Source organism: Zosterops lateralis (genome assembly GCF_965231275.1).
Source record: "Zosterops lateralis genome assembly, chromosome: 4".
Lineage (NCBI taxonomy): Eukaryota > Metazoa > Chordata > Aves > Passeriformes > Zosteropidae > Zosterops > Zosterops lateralis.
In genome coordinates, this window is record NC_139765.1 from 7,405,419 (window position 1) to 7,423,242 (window position 17,824).

General features: G+C 41.2%; 1 protein-coding gene across 2 annotated transcripts; it reads right to left on the bottom strand.

Moving 5' to 3' along the window:
* Positions 1-280: 280 nt before the first annotated feature.
* On the bottom strand, positions 281-15,894 carry NUP50 (nucleoporin 50). Of its 2 annotated transcripts, none has more exons than XM_083859191.1 (8): positions 15,691-15,894; positions 13,474-13,552; positions 12,216-12,299; positions 9,440-9,635; positions 7,322-7,981; positions 6,039-6,117; positions 4,901-5,019; positions 281-4,208 (listed from the first exon to the last, which is right to left on the bottom strand). In XM_083859191.1, the coding sequence occupies exons 2-8, from the start codon at positions 13,540-13,542 to the stop codon at positions 4,006-4,008; spliced, it is 1,410 nt and encodes a 469-aa protein (XP_083715317.1). In that variant the 5' UTR covers positions 13,543-13,552; positions 15,691-15,894; the 3' UTR covers positions 281-4,005. The 2 variants fall into 2 exon arrangements, with proteins under 2 accessions (XP_083715317.1, XP_083715316.1); XM_083859190.1 differs by lacking the exon at positions 15,691-15,894 and adding an exon at positions 15,290-15,424.
* Positions 15,895-17,824: the final 1,930 nt, after the last annotated feature.

A 17,824-nucleotide genomic window follows, 5' to 3' on the forward strand; every position in this document is an offset into this window, starting at 1 on the left:
TGAAGTGTACTTTTTACCATCAGTATTTACTAGCCAGTGACACATACACACAGAGCCTTCTCATGGTTTATCCCCAGGCAGCAGCTCAGCCCTTCACTCCTCCCCCTGGTGAGATGGGGAGCATTTTGCTTCCAAGCCAGAAATGGGCAGGGCAGGACATTACTTGTTTTAGTAGCAGAATTTTCCAGGCAGGAGTTCACCTGCAAGCAGCTGGTTGTACAGTTCATTTTATTAATGCCATGTTATACACTCAAAATGAAAGTGATTCACACAAGGCCAATGAATCTTCCATTCATTTATTCACATTTTCCATGGATTTTTGTACACGTCCTCAGTGTATCAGAACTAATGAAAACATCAACATACATATTATGTAAAACTTAAGTATCCACTGAAAAATTCAGAGCATTTTGAAATCTACTGACAACTAACAAATCATCACATTCAGCATCTTCATTGGATTTAGACTAGCTCATGCCACTTTAAATTGTTTAATGTCAGGTAATTTCTGCACACACGCACCAGCTACAAAATTTTATCAAATGCAAATAAGTTAAGGCATCAGAAAGAAAGTCTTTTAACGACAGTTTAAATGTTACAGTGCTGCAAAGGGAGCTGAACTTCAGTTTTAATAGCAAAGCAAACCTGATTGGTTTATGTTCTACAGTAAGTTCATTTGAACAGTAAATTTAATTTAAACTTTCACATCCATTGATCAAAAGGGATTAAAGGAACACAGTGTTGCCCTCCCAAATAGATAATTTTGAATACATTACAAAAAAAAAAAAAAAAAAAAAACAAAAAAAAAAAAAAAAAAAAACAAAAAAAAAAAAACAAAAAAACACCCAGACAACAAAAAATCCAAAAGATCCCCTCAAAAAACTAAACCTTGTGTATTGCAATTTAATATTTTAAAATAAAATTCAAGCCAACTGTAATAATCTCCCTTAGAAATTATTCTGAGAATTAAAAGAAGCAGAGATGCTTATTTTCCAGCCAAAACTTTAAAATTAGAGGAAGAATGGATAAGACACTCCAACATCTACATACAGCTGGAACAGTGAAGGCATTAATGCAAATTGGGGGCAGAAACTTGCATCTTTAATATCAGGTGTCTGATATCCAGCTGTTAAATACATTACAACCAAGACACAAGAATGCCTCCTTGAGTTGGAATTCTGATCAAAATTCTTGGGTAGCATGTGCCAGTTTGTAATGAAGGCAGCAGTACACTGATGTCTGTGCTCTCCATGAAATTTGCTTTTTTCATTTAAGGCCTTTATTTCTATGTAACAATCTCTGGCCTTTTACAGCATTTCTATATTTTAATATTTCTTAAAGAGAAACTGACGCATCATCAAAAAATTCTAACAGTGCTGGAAAAGGGCTGTGCTTTATACCTGAGCACCAAGTTTGTCAGTGTGTGACTGACTTTTCCTGCTTCATAGTCCACATAATGGTATGGTCAACCATGAATTGACATTGATTAAAATCTGCTTTGCAGGGAAATTCTTCCCTGTTCTTTTAGAGGCAATTTTCCCCATTTAAAATGTTCAAAATTGTATGTTTATGCATATATTTGACATTCTAATGAAGGTGACATCCCAATTTTTTACGTTCCCCTGGTTTTACTGATTAAATATGTGTGCAGAAGAATTCAAGTGTTACTTGCTACGATGGCTAGGGTAAGGTTTAATTCTTTCCAACACAATTTGTTATTCTTCTACTTATTTTTCAATTCACTCTGTGTCCTCTGCTTGGAAACAGGCCAGAGATGTATTGTCAGAATTGGGCCACACCCATGTGTGCAAAAGCCCACAGCTGGCCCTCTTCAGAGGCAAAGCATAAGGAAAGAAGTGTGAAGTTCAGTTTGTTGGTCCACGTTTCTAAGGATGAAAGAACAGTTCCAAATCCATAAGCTTTTGGAAGTAAGCAAAGGCAAGGCCAAGCTTTTACAGATAGAGCTGTTCTTTATGGGATGTACAACCAGAGCTCTGTCTACAACCCTTTCTGTACACAGACAGGGTTAAGACACTACAGTCAAAAGACAAATGCAAAATTAACTGAGCCCTTGGAGCAGAGCCTGGACTAAACTGTTTAGGCAACGTTCTGCTTTTCATTCATACACATTTAGACACACCCTGTCGGCTTTGGGCCTCCAATTTAGGTAGCAGCAAGACTTTTTAGAAAAAAAAAGCTTAATTTTGAGGAAAGCAATGTCACTGACTTTTAATGGTTTAAGTACTTAGCCAGATGCAAAAAGAAATCCCCAAAAGGCACCAGTTTATTTTTCAAATATCTCAAATGGCATCTAAGCTCCCTTCACACTCCAGTGTTAAAAATGGAATTCTTGTACACTAAGCGTGGCTGAAATGTGAGCAAAGGCCTTTGTTTTGGAACTTTGGTAAACAGGGCTATAGGTAAAATCAAAATTTTCCTCCTTTTAATGAAGAGGGGGAAAAAAAGGCCATAACCTGAATTGTGCAGTGAATTAGGCCTAGAGGCAGCCATTTGCTCCCCTCCAGAGCAGGGGTGCAGGTGAGATGTGCTGCACCTCATCAAATGGTGTTATTATTCCTTGTTCCCTGCCCACAGGATGCCACTGTGTGGATTTCCAGGTCCTCTGTATGAATTGTGTTACACTGACTTTTTTTAAAGGAAAGGGGGTTTTCCCTCTGTGTCACATAAGCCAGAGGCAAAACAGCATGTTTGTTCCATCTTGCCAGAGCTGATCAGTGCAACACATCTGAGAGCAGTTCAAGTTTCATATTAACATCAAGCTCTTGGAGAAGTCCCAGAGTTGGAAGAAGCAAAGTAGAAAAAATTACTAGGGAAGGACTTTCCAGCAAACATTTGAAAAAAAGAAAATGATTAAACCACCAAACACAGTCTGACAAAGTTGAGAGGAAAACCAAGACCAGAATGAATGTTCTGATCCCCAAATTATTGCCACCTGGTTAATTTTATCACAGCTGAAAACTATGTTTACAAATTACCCCATGCTCCCCACATGCAACAGAAAGCTTCTGCCAAAGCTGCACTCTGCTGCTTTACTCAATGCTTTTACCACATGGAAAAAGACATCCTGACACACACCCTTGTGCATGTGTCTCCTGGCAAGGGCCACAGGTAACAGAAAGGTCTTTTAGAAGTCCTGAAGTTTGTTGGTGGGAAGAGCTCTCTTCAGTGAAGTACCAGCAGCAGGAGCAATGCAGCACATCCAGCTCTGCCTCGCTGGGTTTTGGGACTAGGGACAAACACCTGGGAAGGATCTTGTGGAAGTGCAACCCTTTGCCTCTGACCTGTCAGAAGGCAGGGGAGCCAGTCTGTCCAAGATAAAACTCTTCCAGTTGTCTGCTTGTACTATATTGCACATCATTCGCTTGTTGCTACAGTTAGAACAGAACTGACAGTTCCTCTGGAGGAACCACTACTGTCAACAAGACTACACAAGCAAATTCTTTTTTAAATATCTCTGAGTCCTGAAAGCATGTGGGTCTCCAGCACAATGGAGATCATCACTGGTGGGGTGCAGTACTGTCACTGAGTCTAGAAAAGTCAGTCTCACCAGAATGCAACAGACCAATTAAAATTCTGCTGTCTAGAAACAGTTGCAACAGGTGAACTTGAACATCCTCCCTTCCCAGGACAGGAGATGGTTTCATTATATTAGTCTGTGAGGAAGCTCTGGTACCATGTTTTTCTACTCAGGTTTCTGTCCATAGGTCGACTGATGCTAAAATCAAATGCTTGGATTTACATCCATGTGCTTTATCCAGAAGAGGTCCTGCATTTAGATACTGAAAATGAGGGAGCACAATCCAACACTTGTGTTCTATTAAAGCTTTTATTCTAGTTTAGCTTTTCCTCACATCATTTTTCCAGAATTCCTATAACAGTTCTTAATATCAGAGTAAAGAATTAAATGTTCAAGTGAAGTTAGGGAAGAAAAAAAGAGCAGCAGCAGTTTGGCAATAATTCCTCAAATTACGGACTGCAACTTATTTAAGCCTCCTTTTTCTCCAGTAAGATTTTGTGCAACTCATCTGCATCCTCACTTGTTTTCACTCTTATCAGCATGGTGACAGGAACAGTTGGATTCTTCTCATCGATCGGTGGGTTAGGAACACACACTATGAGAACGTTGTTTTTTCCGGTTCTTGTACATGGCATCTTGGGTGGAATTAGAACATTCAACAGGATATTTCCTGCATTTGAGGAGGGGAAGAAATTATGATTAGCCATCTTCTAGCTTTTTGCTGTAATACAGTGTTAATATAAGTACTAACTAGAGATTTAGGGTGGTGTCTGGAAGGAAGGAAATTCACAAACACCATAGATATTTGTCTTCTTCTTCCCTAAGCATCTGTTCATGGCCATTGTTCTCAGATTTCTTTCCTCACTAGAAATGAGAAAATCTCTGCAAATACTGAATCCTCTTTTTTTTAAATGGAGGAACCTGAATATCAAATGATAGTAGGGGCACACAGGAGAAAAAGGGAAGGGGACAAGGGAGAAGCAGCAAATGAGGAATCCATTCACAGTGCTTAGTTTATGCCAAGTTACTCATTCTGACCACCAGACTCAGCTCATCTGCAGAAGCAAAATGTTCTGATAAAGATGTGTTAATTTGGACAAACCAGGGTAAAACAGGTACTTTGTATCCCCAAACATACACTATAACCTTCTATTTCTTGCACTGCTTCATGTGTTCTCTTTTGTAGTGCTCACTAGAGGGATCCAAGTGTTTGTCAGTATTCCAAATGATTTAGGGGAAAAAAAAAGTAGAAAGGTTTTAACTTATTGTATCTGTTAATGCTGTGTAAAAAAGACCAAAAAATCCTAATGCTTAGCAAGGAATTTTGACATCAAGAGTTGTTACTGGGGTAAATGGACTTACCTAAATTGGTATCTGCTCGTACTAAGAGTTGAGTTTTTTCATTTCCTGCTGGTTTTAAATGTAATGTTCCTACACCTTTTTCTTTAAATTCATTATCCTTTTTGTAGAACAGTTTGCACCTGTGGAGAAAAAAAGAAATCCCAAATCCTTGTTTGTGCAGCCATGCAGAGATGAAATACAAAGATATCTCCCAGATACATGTATCCATCTGACTCACAGTAACAGTAATCAGGATTTAATTCGCTGTGAATAACCTCAATCTTTATTATTCTTGACCTTGTTTCACTTGCTAATGGACAGCACTTGCAGATCAAAGAGAATTACTTCTTTCAGTATTGAAATTATAAATATATTACTTTCAGGGATAAGTGAAAGGCACAGCAACCTGTACTCAGGGTCCATGAGGAGCAATAAATGTAAGCTACTTTTAAAATACACTAATTAGAAAGCGATAAGAACTTGCTGTATCATTCTGCAGTCGTAACAGGACTTTAGAGTACAATTTAGAAACATTTTTAAGTGAAGCTCTAATAAACCTAAAGCCATTTTAATAAAGTAGCACACACCTTCCTTCAGATAGAGCTAATGGCTTTTTGTAGCAGGAGAAATTCTGTGCTGAGTCAAGCAAGACACACAAGTACTTGGACTACTGAACATACTTTGAAAAACTGCTTCTAGTAGAGCCAGTTTCATTTTGAGCTTAAAAGCACTTGTTCCCTCCTTTATATAATAATAACAATCAGCATTTTCCAACTGAAGAATCTTATTTTAGGCTATGCAAATCAACCTGGTGGATTTCCCAGCAGTACTGTATATGATTTCTGTGGTAAAGGCCCAAGGTCCTGCAATTTAACTGTACAAAATCTGATGAAGGCAGAAACATCTTCACTTGTAAAAAAAGCCGATCACATATACAATACAAACTATTAGAGTTGTATCCAAGATACAGAAGAATTTTAGTACAATCTTACACACTCCTGCCTGTAATTAATTTTTTTTACAAGTTCATATTCTATGTGGATTCCTAACAAGCTTTATTAATTAGGAAGTAAGGAATATATCATTAATTATGCACTGCAGTGGTGAAGAATAGCAATATGCAGGTATTAATTTTATTTCCCAAGATAAAGTCACTTACTTCTTTGAGTAGAAAGCATCATCTTCTTTTATTTCGTTAACAATGACTTTTGGTGGCTCTTCTTCTTCCTCTTCCCCTCCTTTAAATAGAAAGTTTTAATATGTTAACGTTGTGAGCACAGATTTTGGCACTGTGTTGGAAGTCCCTTAGGCCCACCATGGCTGACACGGACACATGTGGCCAGTGAGTGACAGCCAGAACACCTTTCAGTCCATGTGTACCCTGCAGCAGCTTCAGCTACAGGAAAAAAAAGTGTTACCTGCTTTTCATTCAGCTCTTAAAGCAACTTCATCCTCACCTTCAGTTTAAGCGGGATGAAAATACCCAATCCATACCAAACAATCAAACTCCAATAATATGAAGCTTAGGAAGTCTTTAGTAAATAAAACCTTCTCTTTGAACAGAAACAGTTCTCACATTTCAAAGAGTATTCTCCACAAATGGGTTCCAGTAAAGCACAATAAATATTTCCAAGAGCCAGGGTTAATCTGGGGGAAGGGAATGAGTTGCAGAGTGGCAGATGATGCCTTTCCAGCCCTGCAGCTACTGGGATTACTATCAGCCTATTGTACCCAGCACAGGCAAAGAGCAGAGTAAAGCTGCCAGGTACTGTGTAACTTTGTTGGCCTTACAATCTTATCAAGTAAAATGGACTAAATTGTTCTGTACCTCAAGCTTTTTACTGCAGGGATTTCTTGATAAACCTACTAGGAAAAGTAGTGGGATTGAGAAGACCAGCAGGCTCAAAGGTGAATATACCAGCTGCTTTAAATTTCATCAAGTCCTGTCCTTAGATAAAAGATTATATTATATAAAGTATAAATCTGACAGAAGTATGTAAATCTTGATAAACACATACTTTTGGTGTTGCTTACATAAGGCTGGGTTCTCCTGATTAGGGAGATAATTCTGCACTTTCAAATTCAAGAATGATGATGATCACAGAATATAGAATTTCCTGAGCTGGAAAACCCCCATCAGGATCATCCAGTCCAACTCCTGGCTGTGCCCAAAACAAGCCCTCAATCCCATCCTGTGCCTGAGAGCTTTGTCCAAACACTCCTGGAGCTGTGGCAGCCTTAGGGCTGTGACCATTCCTGTTCAGTGCCTGACACCCTCTGGGGGAAGAACCTTTCCCTGATATCCAACCCAAACTTCCTCTGACACTACATCATGCCATCATCTCAATGAACTTAATATTGCATTTTTTTTAGTATTCTTAAGTCACATACACTCACAGCTGACCATTAAAATAACTATAAATAGAAATACACAGAATTTACCTTTGTCATCATTATTGCCAGCGTCTGTCTGAGCTTCCGATACACTGGTGGATGCTGCAGTGACAGCTTTAGCCTGGTTTGTATCTTTTCCAAACAAACCTGAATTCCCAGCAGAAAATGAGAAACCACTAAGTGTTCCCGAACCAAGGGGGCCCAAAACAGAACTGTCAACGCTCTTGCCAAAATTAAACGAGACAGTAGATGCAGCTCCTAACAACGTGTCTCTTTTTTCTGATGCAGCTTCTTGTTTTTTGTCTGAGGTATCCTCAGTTTTGTTGTTAAACAAAAACGTGGAGCCCTGCTGGAGCTTTGCACTCCCAAACACGGGGACAGCCCGCGGGCCGGGGGTCTTGCTGCTTTCATTCTCAGAGCCGCTGTCGCTGCCGCCCCCGTGCTGCTGCTCGATGCTGGCCAGGTACTGCTCGTAGTCCCTGAAGATGGGGGTGAGGTCACACAGGGGGTTGGTGTTGACGTGCTTCACGATCCAGTCGCGCACGGAGCAGTTGAGGGCAGCCAGCTGTTTGTGGTAGGCGCCGGAGCCGCGCGCCGCGCCCGGGGCGCCGCCGGAGGAGCAGGGCTGGCTGCCGCCATTGGCTCTGGGGCTCGCCACCTTCTTCTCTGCAAACGCAGCACCACTGGGACCATTGGACACTGGGGATCCTGGCACAAGAGAAATCACAGAATTGTAGAATATCCTGAGCTGGGAGGGACCCATCAGGATCATCGAGTCCAGCTCCTGGCCCTGCCCAGGACACATCAACGATCCCACCCTTTGCATCCCTGAGAGCTTTATCCAAACTCTGGAGCTCTGCCAGCCTTGGGGCCACGACCATTCCTGTTCAGTGCCTGACACCCTTTGGGGGAAGAACCTTTCCCTGATATCCAAATTAATTCATTTAGTTAATAAGCTCTGGTTTCAAAAAATAACACAACAAAACAACACAGATGCTTTGCCGACCTAGCCGACCATTTCTCAAACGTGGCTTAGAAGCTTTTTTTCTCCCCAGAAAGCACAGCTCTCTTAAAAGTCTAACATGCTCAATATTTCGTAATGAAAGCACTCATCCTTACTCAGCTGAGCTCCTCCTTTTGGGTCACCACACTGTTCCCTTATCATCATGGCAGTGAGCAGACCCAAGTTTAAATTTAGACAAGTAAGTTAGGGATAGACAAAGAAGATGGAACACACTGGTGTATTAAAAAAAAAAATCCAAAGACATCTTCTACAGAACATTAAAAAAAATACATGTTTTATGTATTGCCAAATCCCTCAAAACCTAACAAAAATCTAACAACTTTACCAAGTTGTAACACTTATTAAATCAAAACACTCAACTTATCTCTTGCCATTTGTGCTTTAAACTACCCTGAGTGCACTTAGCCCATAATTTTACAAGCTCTTGAGCACTTCTGTATAAAAAACTTTAAGAAGCAAACTAGAAAAATTCTCATTGAATATTTCAGTCCCCCTTAATTTATTCAAGCTCACTGAAATTTAAGTTACCCTAAACTTCAAACTCCACAATTTCTATTCTATGGCATGGTGACTCCAAAATTCTGTGGTGGCAGGGGTTAACATTTCTGCATCTCCAGCACAAAGGGACAGAACTAATATTCCTCAGGGAATTCCAAAGCATGAGAGCTCAACTTGCCAAAGTATTTCAAATGTCTTAAAACGTAGCTATAACTGTAACAGATACAATTCTAGTAAGGCTGTTTGCAACATCAGATGTACAAGGAAAAAAGACGGAGACTTTAGCTATGCAGCATGTATTTTTTATTTAAATTCAAAGAATGGGGACATGTTACCAGATGCTTTATATCTTTTACAGATTGCCTTATGCCAGTGCCTTCAATCTCCATCTGTGCCTAGAAAACTTTTACCTCCAGTATTAGAAATATGAATTTAGTTGCCACCTCTTTAAATTGCATGCATGTGAAAACTTGTCCCTCCAGCACTCTACAATACTAAGAAATCTTACAAAGAGGTATAAAGTCTCAAAACCTTAAAACACAACTGTAAGATGGTCTAAATTTGTTTTTTCACTACTAAAATAACCCTTACAAGATTTTATGACTGAAGGTGTTGATAAATATGTATCCTTATTTAAAACTTACCAAATGCTGACTGTGTTTCAGAGGTGCTCTTCAAACTGCTGAAGGGAGGAGTACTGGAGACACTACTGCTTCCATTAGACAGCCCCTCCAAAGGCTTTACTCCTGCACCATTCCCGAATCCACTGAAGCCACCTCCACCTTTTCCAGAAGGCAACATAAAGCCTTTAAACCCTTTAAAAGCTCCTCCACTTTCAGACTGGGAAGAGGAAAAAAAAAAGAGAGAACGAGTTACATCTATCCCCACTTAATATTCCTGATATCCTTGGTTTATTTTTCCCTAGTTCAGTGTGTCATTCCATGCATTACTGCATCAGCTATGCAAACCAAATTAACAGCTTCCTTATGACACACACTGTTTTTAAAAGACTCAGATGTTTGGTATGAAAATAAACTGGGTAGAGGATGTGGATACATGGATGTTGTTCAGAGCTGTGGATGTGTTTGACTACCTATTAGACATTCACAGCATCTTGTTTTCTTTAAATAATTACACAGGATTATATAATTTCAACTTTTAGCATTTACAACGGCAATCAAGAGCCCAATACTTTAATCCCCTCATCACTCTGGAGTCCTCTATGAAACCTCTTGTGATTTACCCCAAATATTCCAATGTGACTGATGCAAGATGCAAAGAGACTGTATTTGACCACAAAACATCTCTCTCTGCAATCTTTTCATTACCCAGTTCTGATCAGTGTCTTTGCCACCATATTATTTTATGGTACGGTTTCTTACATGTTTCTAAAAGTCAAAGTATGATTAACATGCAAATAAAGCACTGCAACTTTTAGGTCTTTGGAGGTAATGAACTTTTACTACTGGAAGTGAATTTTAAGTGTCTCTGGAAAACCCTCAGAGGAGAACTGCTTCTGAGTTGCTTATGCCATTGAAGAAATGGCAAAGCTTCTCAATTTTAGGCTGTATTCCAGTATCTGACCTGGTGGTTATGGGTCTCTCTGCTTCCTTTTGTGCTATCTTTTCCCCTGCAATCCTCTGCTTCCCATTCCTAGGTAGGCATTTTTATTGTGTTTCTCTCTGATCATTCCAACCTCCTCTCTAGACATTCCAGTTGAACTGCTGTCTGCTTGCTCCATGTAGTAAAGTCAGTAAGTTTCAAGTTTACCTTTCTGTAAATATTTCACAGGTTTCTTACACAACTTCAGCTGTCCTGTCATCTCTTCTGCATTTTAGACTTTGTCCAGCCTGTTGTCCTGGTTTTGGCTTGGACAGAGTTAGTTTTCTCCCCAGTATCTGGTACAGTGGTGTGGTTTGGATTCAGGGAGAGAAGAATGTTGATAACAAAGGATGTTTTACTTGGCACTGAGCGGTGCTCACTGCAATCAAGGACTTCTCAGTGTTTCATGCTCTGCCAGTAAGGAGGACACAAGGAGCTGAGAGGGAGCACAGCCAGGACAGTGACCTGAACACAGAATGTCATGGCCAGCACAGAAACTGGGAGAGGGGACTGGCTGGGACAGCAAATTGCTGCTTGGGGATGGGATGAGGTCAGGGGGTAGTGAGTAACTGTCCTGTGCATCACTGATTTTTCTTGAGGTTTATTTCTTTCTTTTTTTTTGGTTCCCTTATCATCATCGTCATTGTATTTCAGTCATTAAAATGTTCTTATCTCAACCAAAGAGTTTTATCCTTTTTTCTAACTCTCCTCTTCATCCCTTGAGGAGGAAGAGTAAGGAGCTGCATGGTCCTTAGTTGTCAGCTGGGGTTAAAGTACACCAGCCCTCCTACAAGCTCTAACAGCCTGCTCCCATTCTCCTGACTCCTTCTACAACCCATCTGATCCCCTTTCTCTTATGTTCTGGTTTTCCTATTCCATTTGCCCCTGAATCTCTCCTGCTGAAGTTGTAGTTCATGTTTTGCATCACCTCTTTCCAGTACAATCCTTAATTTAACTGTACCCTCTACCACATTTGTGGCTAAAACTACTCAATGTATTAGTAGGCTAAGACAACTTCCTCATTTACAGTGCTTGGACTGCAGAAGGAAAATCAAAAGCATAGGAGAAGCTGTCTAGCTCCTAACTGTGCTTAGTCCCATCCAATCCTAAAGCAATCTGTGAAACAGGTAAAGCTCCAGGCCTATTTCTAACATGATGTATGCCCTGTTCAAAGGATGTCTGGGAAAAATGTATCAACAACAAAGTATTTGTCAAGGATTTCTGAAAGGACAACAATTTGCTGGACTGGGTTAATGCTTTCACAAAGACTAAACCTGTAACAAAGGCCAACCTCCTTTGAATTTTTAATTTGTTATTGTAAAGAGTAGATGGCACTAAACGTCTTGACAGGGAGGGAGGAAAAAAAAAAGTAGCAGCATTCTCAACAAAAGACATGTTTTTCATTCACAGAGCAGCTTAGTATTTGGGTGTTTCCTAACATAGCTTCTGACATCCCCCAGCCCACCAGTATGGATAACCAATAACTTTGCATTTCCATATTTGCATCTCTGCAAAAAATGGAAGTTTTACCCATTTGCAAATGACATTATGTCTGAAACACTCCTCATTTTTACTTCAAAAATATGCAACAACACCCTCCTCACCTAGTCAAACACGTATTACCCTTTATTTTTGCCTTAGCCTTATTCTTAGCATGGAATGGTAAAGCCAAAGTTCATGTGCACGTATGAGCTGGTGAGTTGAAATAACAACTTCATTCAGCATCACTTACAAACCCAAGGAAGCAAAAACCTGAGCATGATGTTGTACTTTGTAACTGAGTAAAACTCCAGCACTGGTGTTCAGTGACTGCATTACCTCTGAGCCAACGTTCCGGCGCTTGGCTTTTTTAATAGCTCTGTTCTTCAGGACCTCTTCACTTGCCACAGAGAATGTTCCCACCTGGAAGAAGTAGTTATGGAATCATCAGTGGAATATCCAAAACATACAACATGAAGAAGGGATGGTTGAGATCAGGTTTTGAACACAACTCTAACACTGCTACCAAACAACCAAGGGAAGAAGTTAAAAACCAACCCACTCCAAAAATACAGCACTGTCATTTGCTTGCCAGCTACCTGAACTTGAGTTGATACTTGGAAAACTCTGGTTCTGCACTACATTTCTCTTTGTGCTATCTCCATTTTATTACAACAAATAACGTAAGTTTTGCTTTGCTTTTTAAAGACACAGTTCTAAGCTCTCTCTGCTGAAGGGAATTTGTCAGTAATCCACAGTTTAGAGCAGACATATGGAGCTGTGGGCTCTAAGGCAGCCTCCAGCAGCCTGCTGTAGTTCAAACCCCAGCAAAGACAGCTAATGGCTCAGTACTACTCTGCAATAAATGAAAAGATTAAGGTTTCTGATATTCAAATTCCTGGAAGAGTCAGTTTTCTTTCTTACATTTACAGGCCTAAGCATTTATTACTTTCAGTCAGACAAAAACTAAACCAGCTGGTTTAAACATGAGCCATAAGGAAGTGTGAGACCTTAAAGGTGAAAATCTCTTTTTACAATCAGGTGAAACACACTACTTGAACTACTTGCCTAATTCTTCTGGCTGTGTGGGGACATTCAGCTAAAATTAACATAGTTCTGAAATTAACTATCACTGACCCTCAAAAAAACAAAACAAAACAAAACAAAACAAAAAAAAAAAAAAAAAAAAAAAAAAAAAAAAAAAAAAAAAAAAAAACTGGAGGCATACAGAGTATTTGAGTATTTATCTCCAGACATCAAATCTGGTTTTCCTGTCAATTCAATAAATACCTATCACACATCTGAAGAGTCCAAAAGCATTTTAACAAGCCTGGGTTGCCCACTAGAAACATGAAGTTCCTCTCCCCAGAACCACTGATGTAATTTTAACTCTTAAAAGCTGCTTCACTATACAGTCTGCATAACTGGAAGCTTTATAAAAATCATTTTTAAAAATCCACTTCTATAAAATGATCTTTAATTGCTACACTTTGAACCGGTTCTATTGTAGGTTTTATGCACAAGATACACAGCAAATGTAAACAGGTACTCTACTATCTGCAGGGATGCATAGTGGGGGAAATAATGTGTATTTTACCTCTTCAGCTTCATCCTCCTGGTCCCAGTTTCGGTCAGTCAGTTCCTTCTCTGCAATTCTCTTTGCCATTTTTCCACACCTGTGTGGAAAAAAGAAAAGATCCTAGAATGAATTGCACAGAAATTAAATTCTAAGTAGCAGTGATCTTCAATTTGTATCCTTAGAACAAAAAAACAGGAACTGCAGTTCATGTAGAAGCAGGTTAAGATTGGAATGACAACTGAAAACCAAGTGTTGTGGCAAAAACAATCAGCAGAACTTGAGGCTGAAGTTGTGGTAATCAACTATATTCAATCTTAAAGTAACAATAGAAATGTACAGTTCAGTTATAAATTTCCTTTAGCAGCTGGAAAAATTTCTTTCAGAACTGTAACTCATATACTTTGATTCTGGAGGGCTACAAATTCCCCAAAGCTGTGGTTAAAACATTCCATCTTCCAGTCCACACTGCTGCCTCAGGATACCCATATAAGCAGCAAGGAAAAAGTAAATTGTTTTATAACATCTAAACAAAATACTAATGAGGACCCACTGAATCAACTGAGCAGAGCTTGGTTAAGACTGAAGACAATGCTCTCCTTTAAAAAACTGGACTAATGGTAGGCCATTACTAATTTGAAAAAAATTACAAATAAACGAGATTAGCTTTCCTACAAAGGATACATAAGGCATGCCATGGATTTTAGAGCAATTACTCTAAGCAGAAAAATAATCATTTTTCTGGTTATCTCTGTGATGTAAAAGCAAAATCAGCTTTGCAGAAGGAATGCCTGTAACTGTTCTGAGTCCCACTTTAGTAAAGTACAACTTATGAGCTGTGTACAAAACCAAAGTAAGAAAACAAGGTTAGCTGGATTCAATCTAGAAAACCTGGCCAGCAATCACACTACTGGAATTTTATGTGAAAAAAGAGGGGTTTTACTAACTATAGCCCTATCTTCTGACACTAAATATGAAAACTTTCCAAAGGAAATATGTTATTTTTACGTCGAATTTCAGAGCCAGAAATTGTAACACTACATTGTTACAGGATATCTTGTTTATATGCTGAAATGTTTTAGAACAGTAAATCCAGCAGCACAGCAGTCTTGGAGATCACACAGGCAAGTCCTGAATTTTGTCTGACACACATCACAAATAAGGCCAAGCTACCAGAGCTTCTGGAAGTAGAGGGACAAAGATTGGCCTGTGCATACATATTTAAATGCCTTATTCAACACTGTCTTGAAAGTAGATGCCCTTGCTTGATCCCTGCGAGATTATTTCAATCTAACCCATTAAAAAGCTAAAAAAGAAGTTATTTTAAAGCCACCTTTACTTAAATTATTGCTTCATTGCTTTATTTTTATACAGAATACATTATATTATGTAATTACATCTAACACGAATCTATAAGAACCTGAAGTGTATTCCATCCCGTGAGACACAAACCAACACAAACTCACACCTGGCTGGTTGTTCACCAACTTCACCAAGTTTTAGGAGCACGTGTTCAGAGCAGGCTGAGACAGGAGTACTTTGAGAAACATTTCAAAGGAGCACAGAATATCCTCGGTTAGAAGGGACCCACCAGGATCATTGAGTCCAGCCCCTGGCCCTGCACAGACACCCCTCAATCCCACCCTGTGCATCCCTGAGAGCTTTGTCCAAACTCTCCTGGAGCTCTGGCAGCCTTGAGGCCGTGACCATTCCCTGGGAGCCTGTTCAGTGCCCGACACCCTTTGGGGGAAGAACCCTTCCCTGATATCCAACCTGACCCTTGTTCGATTAAAAAAAATATTATTTAAAAATAACACAGCACTGATGCTTCGCTGACCTACACAGGTGTGCCCAGGACATTCCTTGCCCTATTTAACGCAAGGGAGGCTCGGCTGGAGGTGGCTGGAGGTTCACAGGGCGCAGCATCAGCCGAACACCGCGGGACAGGCGGGAGCGGAGCCCGGCGGTGTCGCTGCGGTGTCGCTGCGGGTCCCGGCGGGAGGAAGCGGAAGCCGGACGCCACCGGAGCCAACCCGCGCTCCCGTCCCCGCGGAGCCGCCGTTCCGGGTGCCGGGAGACACCGCCGCCTTTCCCTCCGCACAACCTCACGGACCCATCCGCGCCTTCCGCACCGGTGCGACCCCCCCAACAAACCCCGCCGGGGCCGCCCCGCTCCCTCCATCCCCGTGCGCGCTCCCCTGTGCGCGCTCCCGCTCGTGCGGGACCCGCGGGACTCACTCGCTCGGGCGGGCGCTTCTCTCCCGCTGCGGGGCCGAGGCTGCGGCGGGCTCCCGGTGGGGTTTCCTGGCAGGCTGCGCCGCCCCGGGGCGCGCTCAGCATCCCCCGCTGTTCCCCCGCAATCCACGATGCGGCCCGGCCGCTCTGCTCTGTGTCCGCCGGGAGACGCGGCTCGGTGTGCGGCCCAAAGCCGGGAACGCCGCCTCCGCCGCCGTCCCGCGCCCGCCCGCAGCGCGCCTGCGCACGGCGGGTCAGTGGGCGGGGCCGCGAGTGCAGTTCCGCCGGCGGCCGCGGGCGGCGCCTCAAATGGGACACGAGGGAGCGTCTCGGGTTACGTCACTTCCGGTTCGCCGAAACCGTCGGGAAAAATAACCTCCCCCCGTGACGTTGTTTTTTAATAAACATTCGTCATCGTGTCAGCGAGTTACTGAGGGCGTTACTTTATGCTCGGCCGCGATCTTTCTGTGGGTGCCCCCACAAAATTTCGGCCTCCCGCGCAGAAGCTGATTAAAAAAAAAAAACTTTCTCACGTGTTTGTACATTTTTATCAGATTAACGTTCTAAATTACATAATCCGTCATTTCCAACACGGGAGGCGCCTGAGGGCGGCTGTGCCCTGGGGTTATCCTGATGCTCAGCCCCGCTTCCTCCTCCCAGCCGCTGGTTCACTTTTCCTGTTAATTTTTAATTAATTGTTTAATACTAATCAGAGTATTAATTATAAGCGTTGTGCTAGTGTGTGTGTGCACTAGACCTGTAGGAAAGCACGGTCCAGAAACCTTCTAAATTGTGGCTTCTTCCGATGATTATCGGAGTCCCCTCCGCCTCAGGGCCAAAGCCACAGGGCGTTCTGTTCTCTCCACCTCACTGCGGCCGGAACGCTGGAAATAACTGGAAATAAACACGGTGATTTTGTCCCCGTGGGGGGCAGAGAACAGCAAAAAGCGGCTGAAATGAGAATGCAGCGTTGCCCTGCCAAGACACGCTCGATTTGAGCTGAAAAGGTCGCTCAGTGCCCGTGTCATTGAATTCCCAGGGCGGGGTGGGGCTGTGAGGGGCCGGCTGCTGTTACCCAGCCTTTGCTGAAAACAACCGATAAAGTCCAATACACGTATTATGCTGAAATATACGAAACAGGAAAATAAAAAAATAAAATCAATTTTTTTAAAAAAATTTAACTGAGCGTTTTCTCTGTTGTTTGCGCATTTTGTTATTCCTTGATCTGTCAACTCTTATTTTTTGTGAGTGAGGCGTTCACGGTGCTGAAGGGAAAGCCCATTTGTAAAACATTTTTTTCAATAAGGACTTTTCCAGGGTCACTTCGTAGGATTCCAGGCATTTCCCCATTGATATTTTTTTATGTTTGTCCAGTTGCTTGGAAGGTATCTGAGGAATTCCTACAAAGTATTTTTATTGGAAGCATGGCTGTTCTGTTTATAAGGATTCCTGTTCCACACTAAGCAAAAGAACTTGATGATTTGAAATATTCAGCCCTGCATGGTAATATGGGGTAGGCACCTATTTTTGTTGGCCAGGTGACAAACTCGGTGTTGATCCAGAGTTAGTTTTGTTAGAAACAAAAGGACAAAAGGACAAAATTTCCTTTTGTCATTATCTCTGGTTGGCAGTATTTACTTGTCAACTGTTAAAAACCCAAGTGCCTCAAAATAGCTATATTTAAAGGGCTTTGTTTCCCTGGTTTTTTGGGAAAAAAAACCTAAAATTACAAAAGGGAGAATTAGGTATATCCCAGCAGGGAATTGGATTTGCTAAAGTGTCACCACCAATCTCTTAATTAGCCCCTCAAAATACCGTGTTGCTTCTTGGTCCTCAGTGGGAAAGAATGAGTTGAAATGGAGTTTTTTTCTTAGATAGCAAAACCAAATATGTCCTAAACAACAAAAATCACAATTGCAAAGTCAGGGCTTATGTGGGTTTTAGAAATGCTGCACTTTGAATTATCAACTAATTTAGAAATTTGATGAAAATAGTGGTAAATGCAATTCTTAGAAACTGATTAATGTTTGCATTAAAAATATTTTTATTAAAATGTGTAAAAAAGGGAAAAATTTCTCCTAGTGGTCTCTAAGATGTGTCGACTCCAGTTGTTAATCTATTAATTTATGTAAAGTTA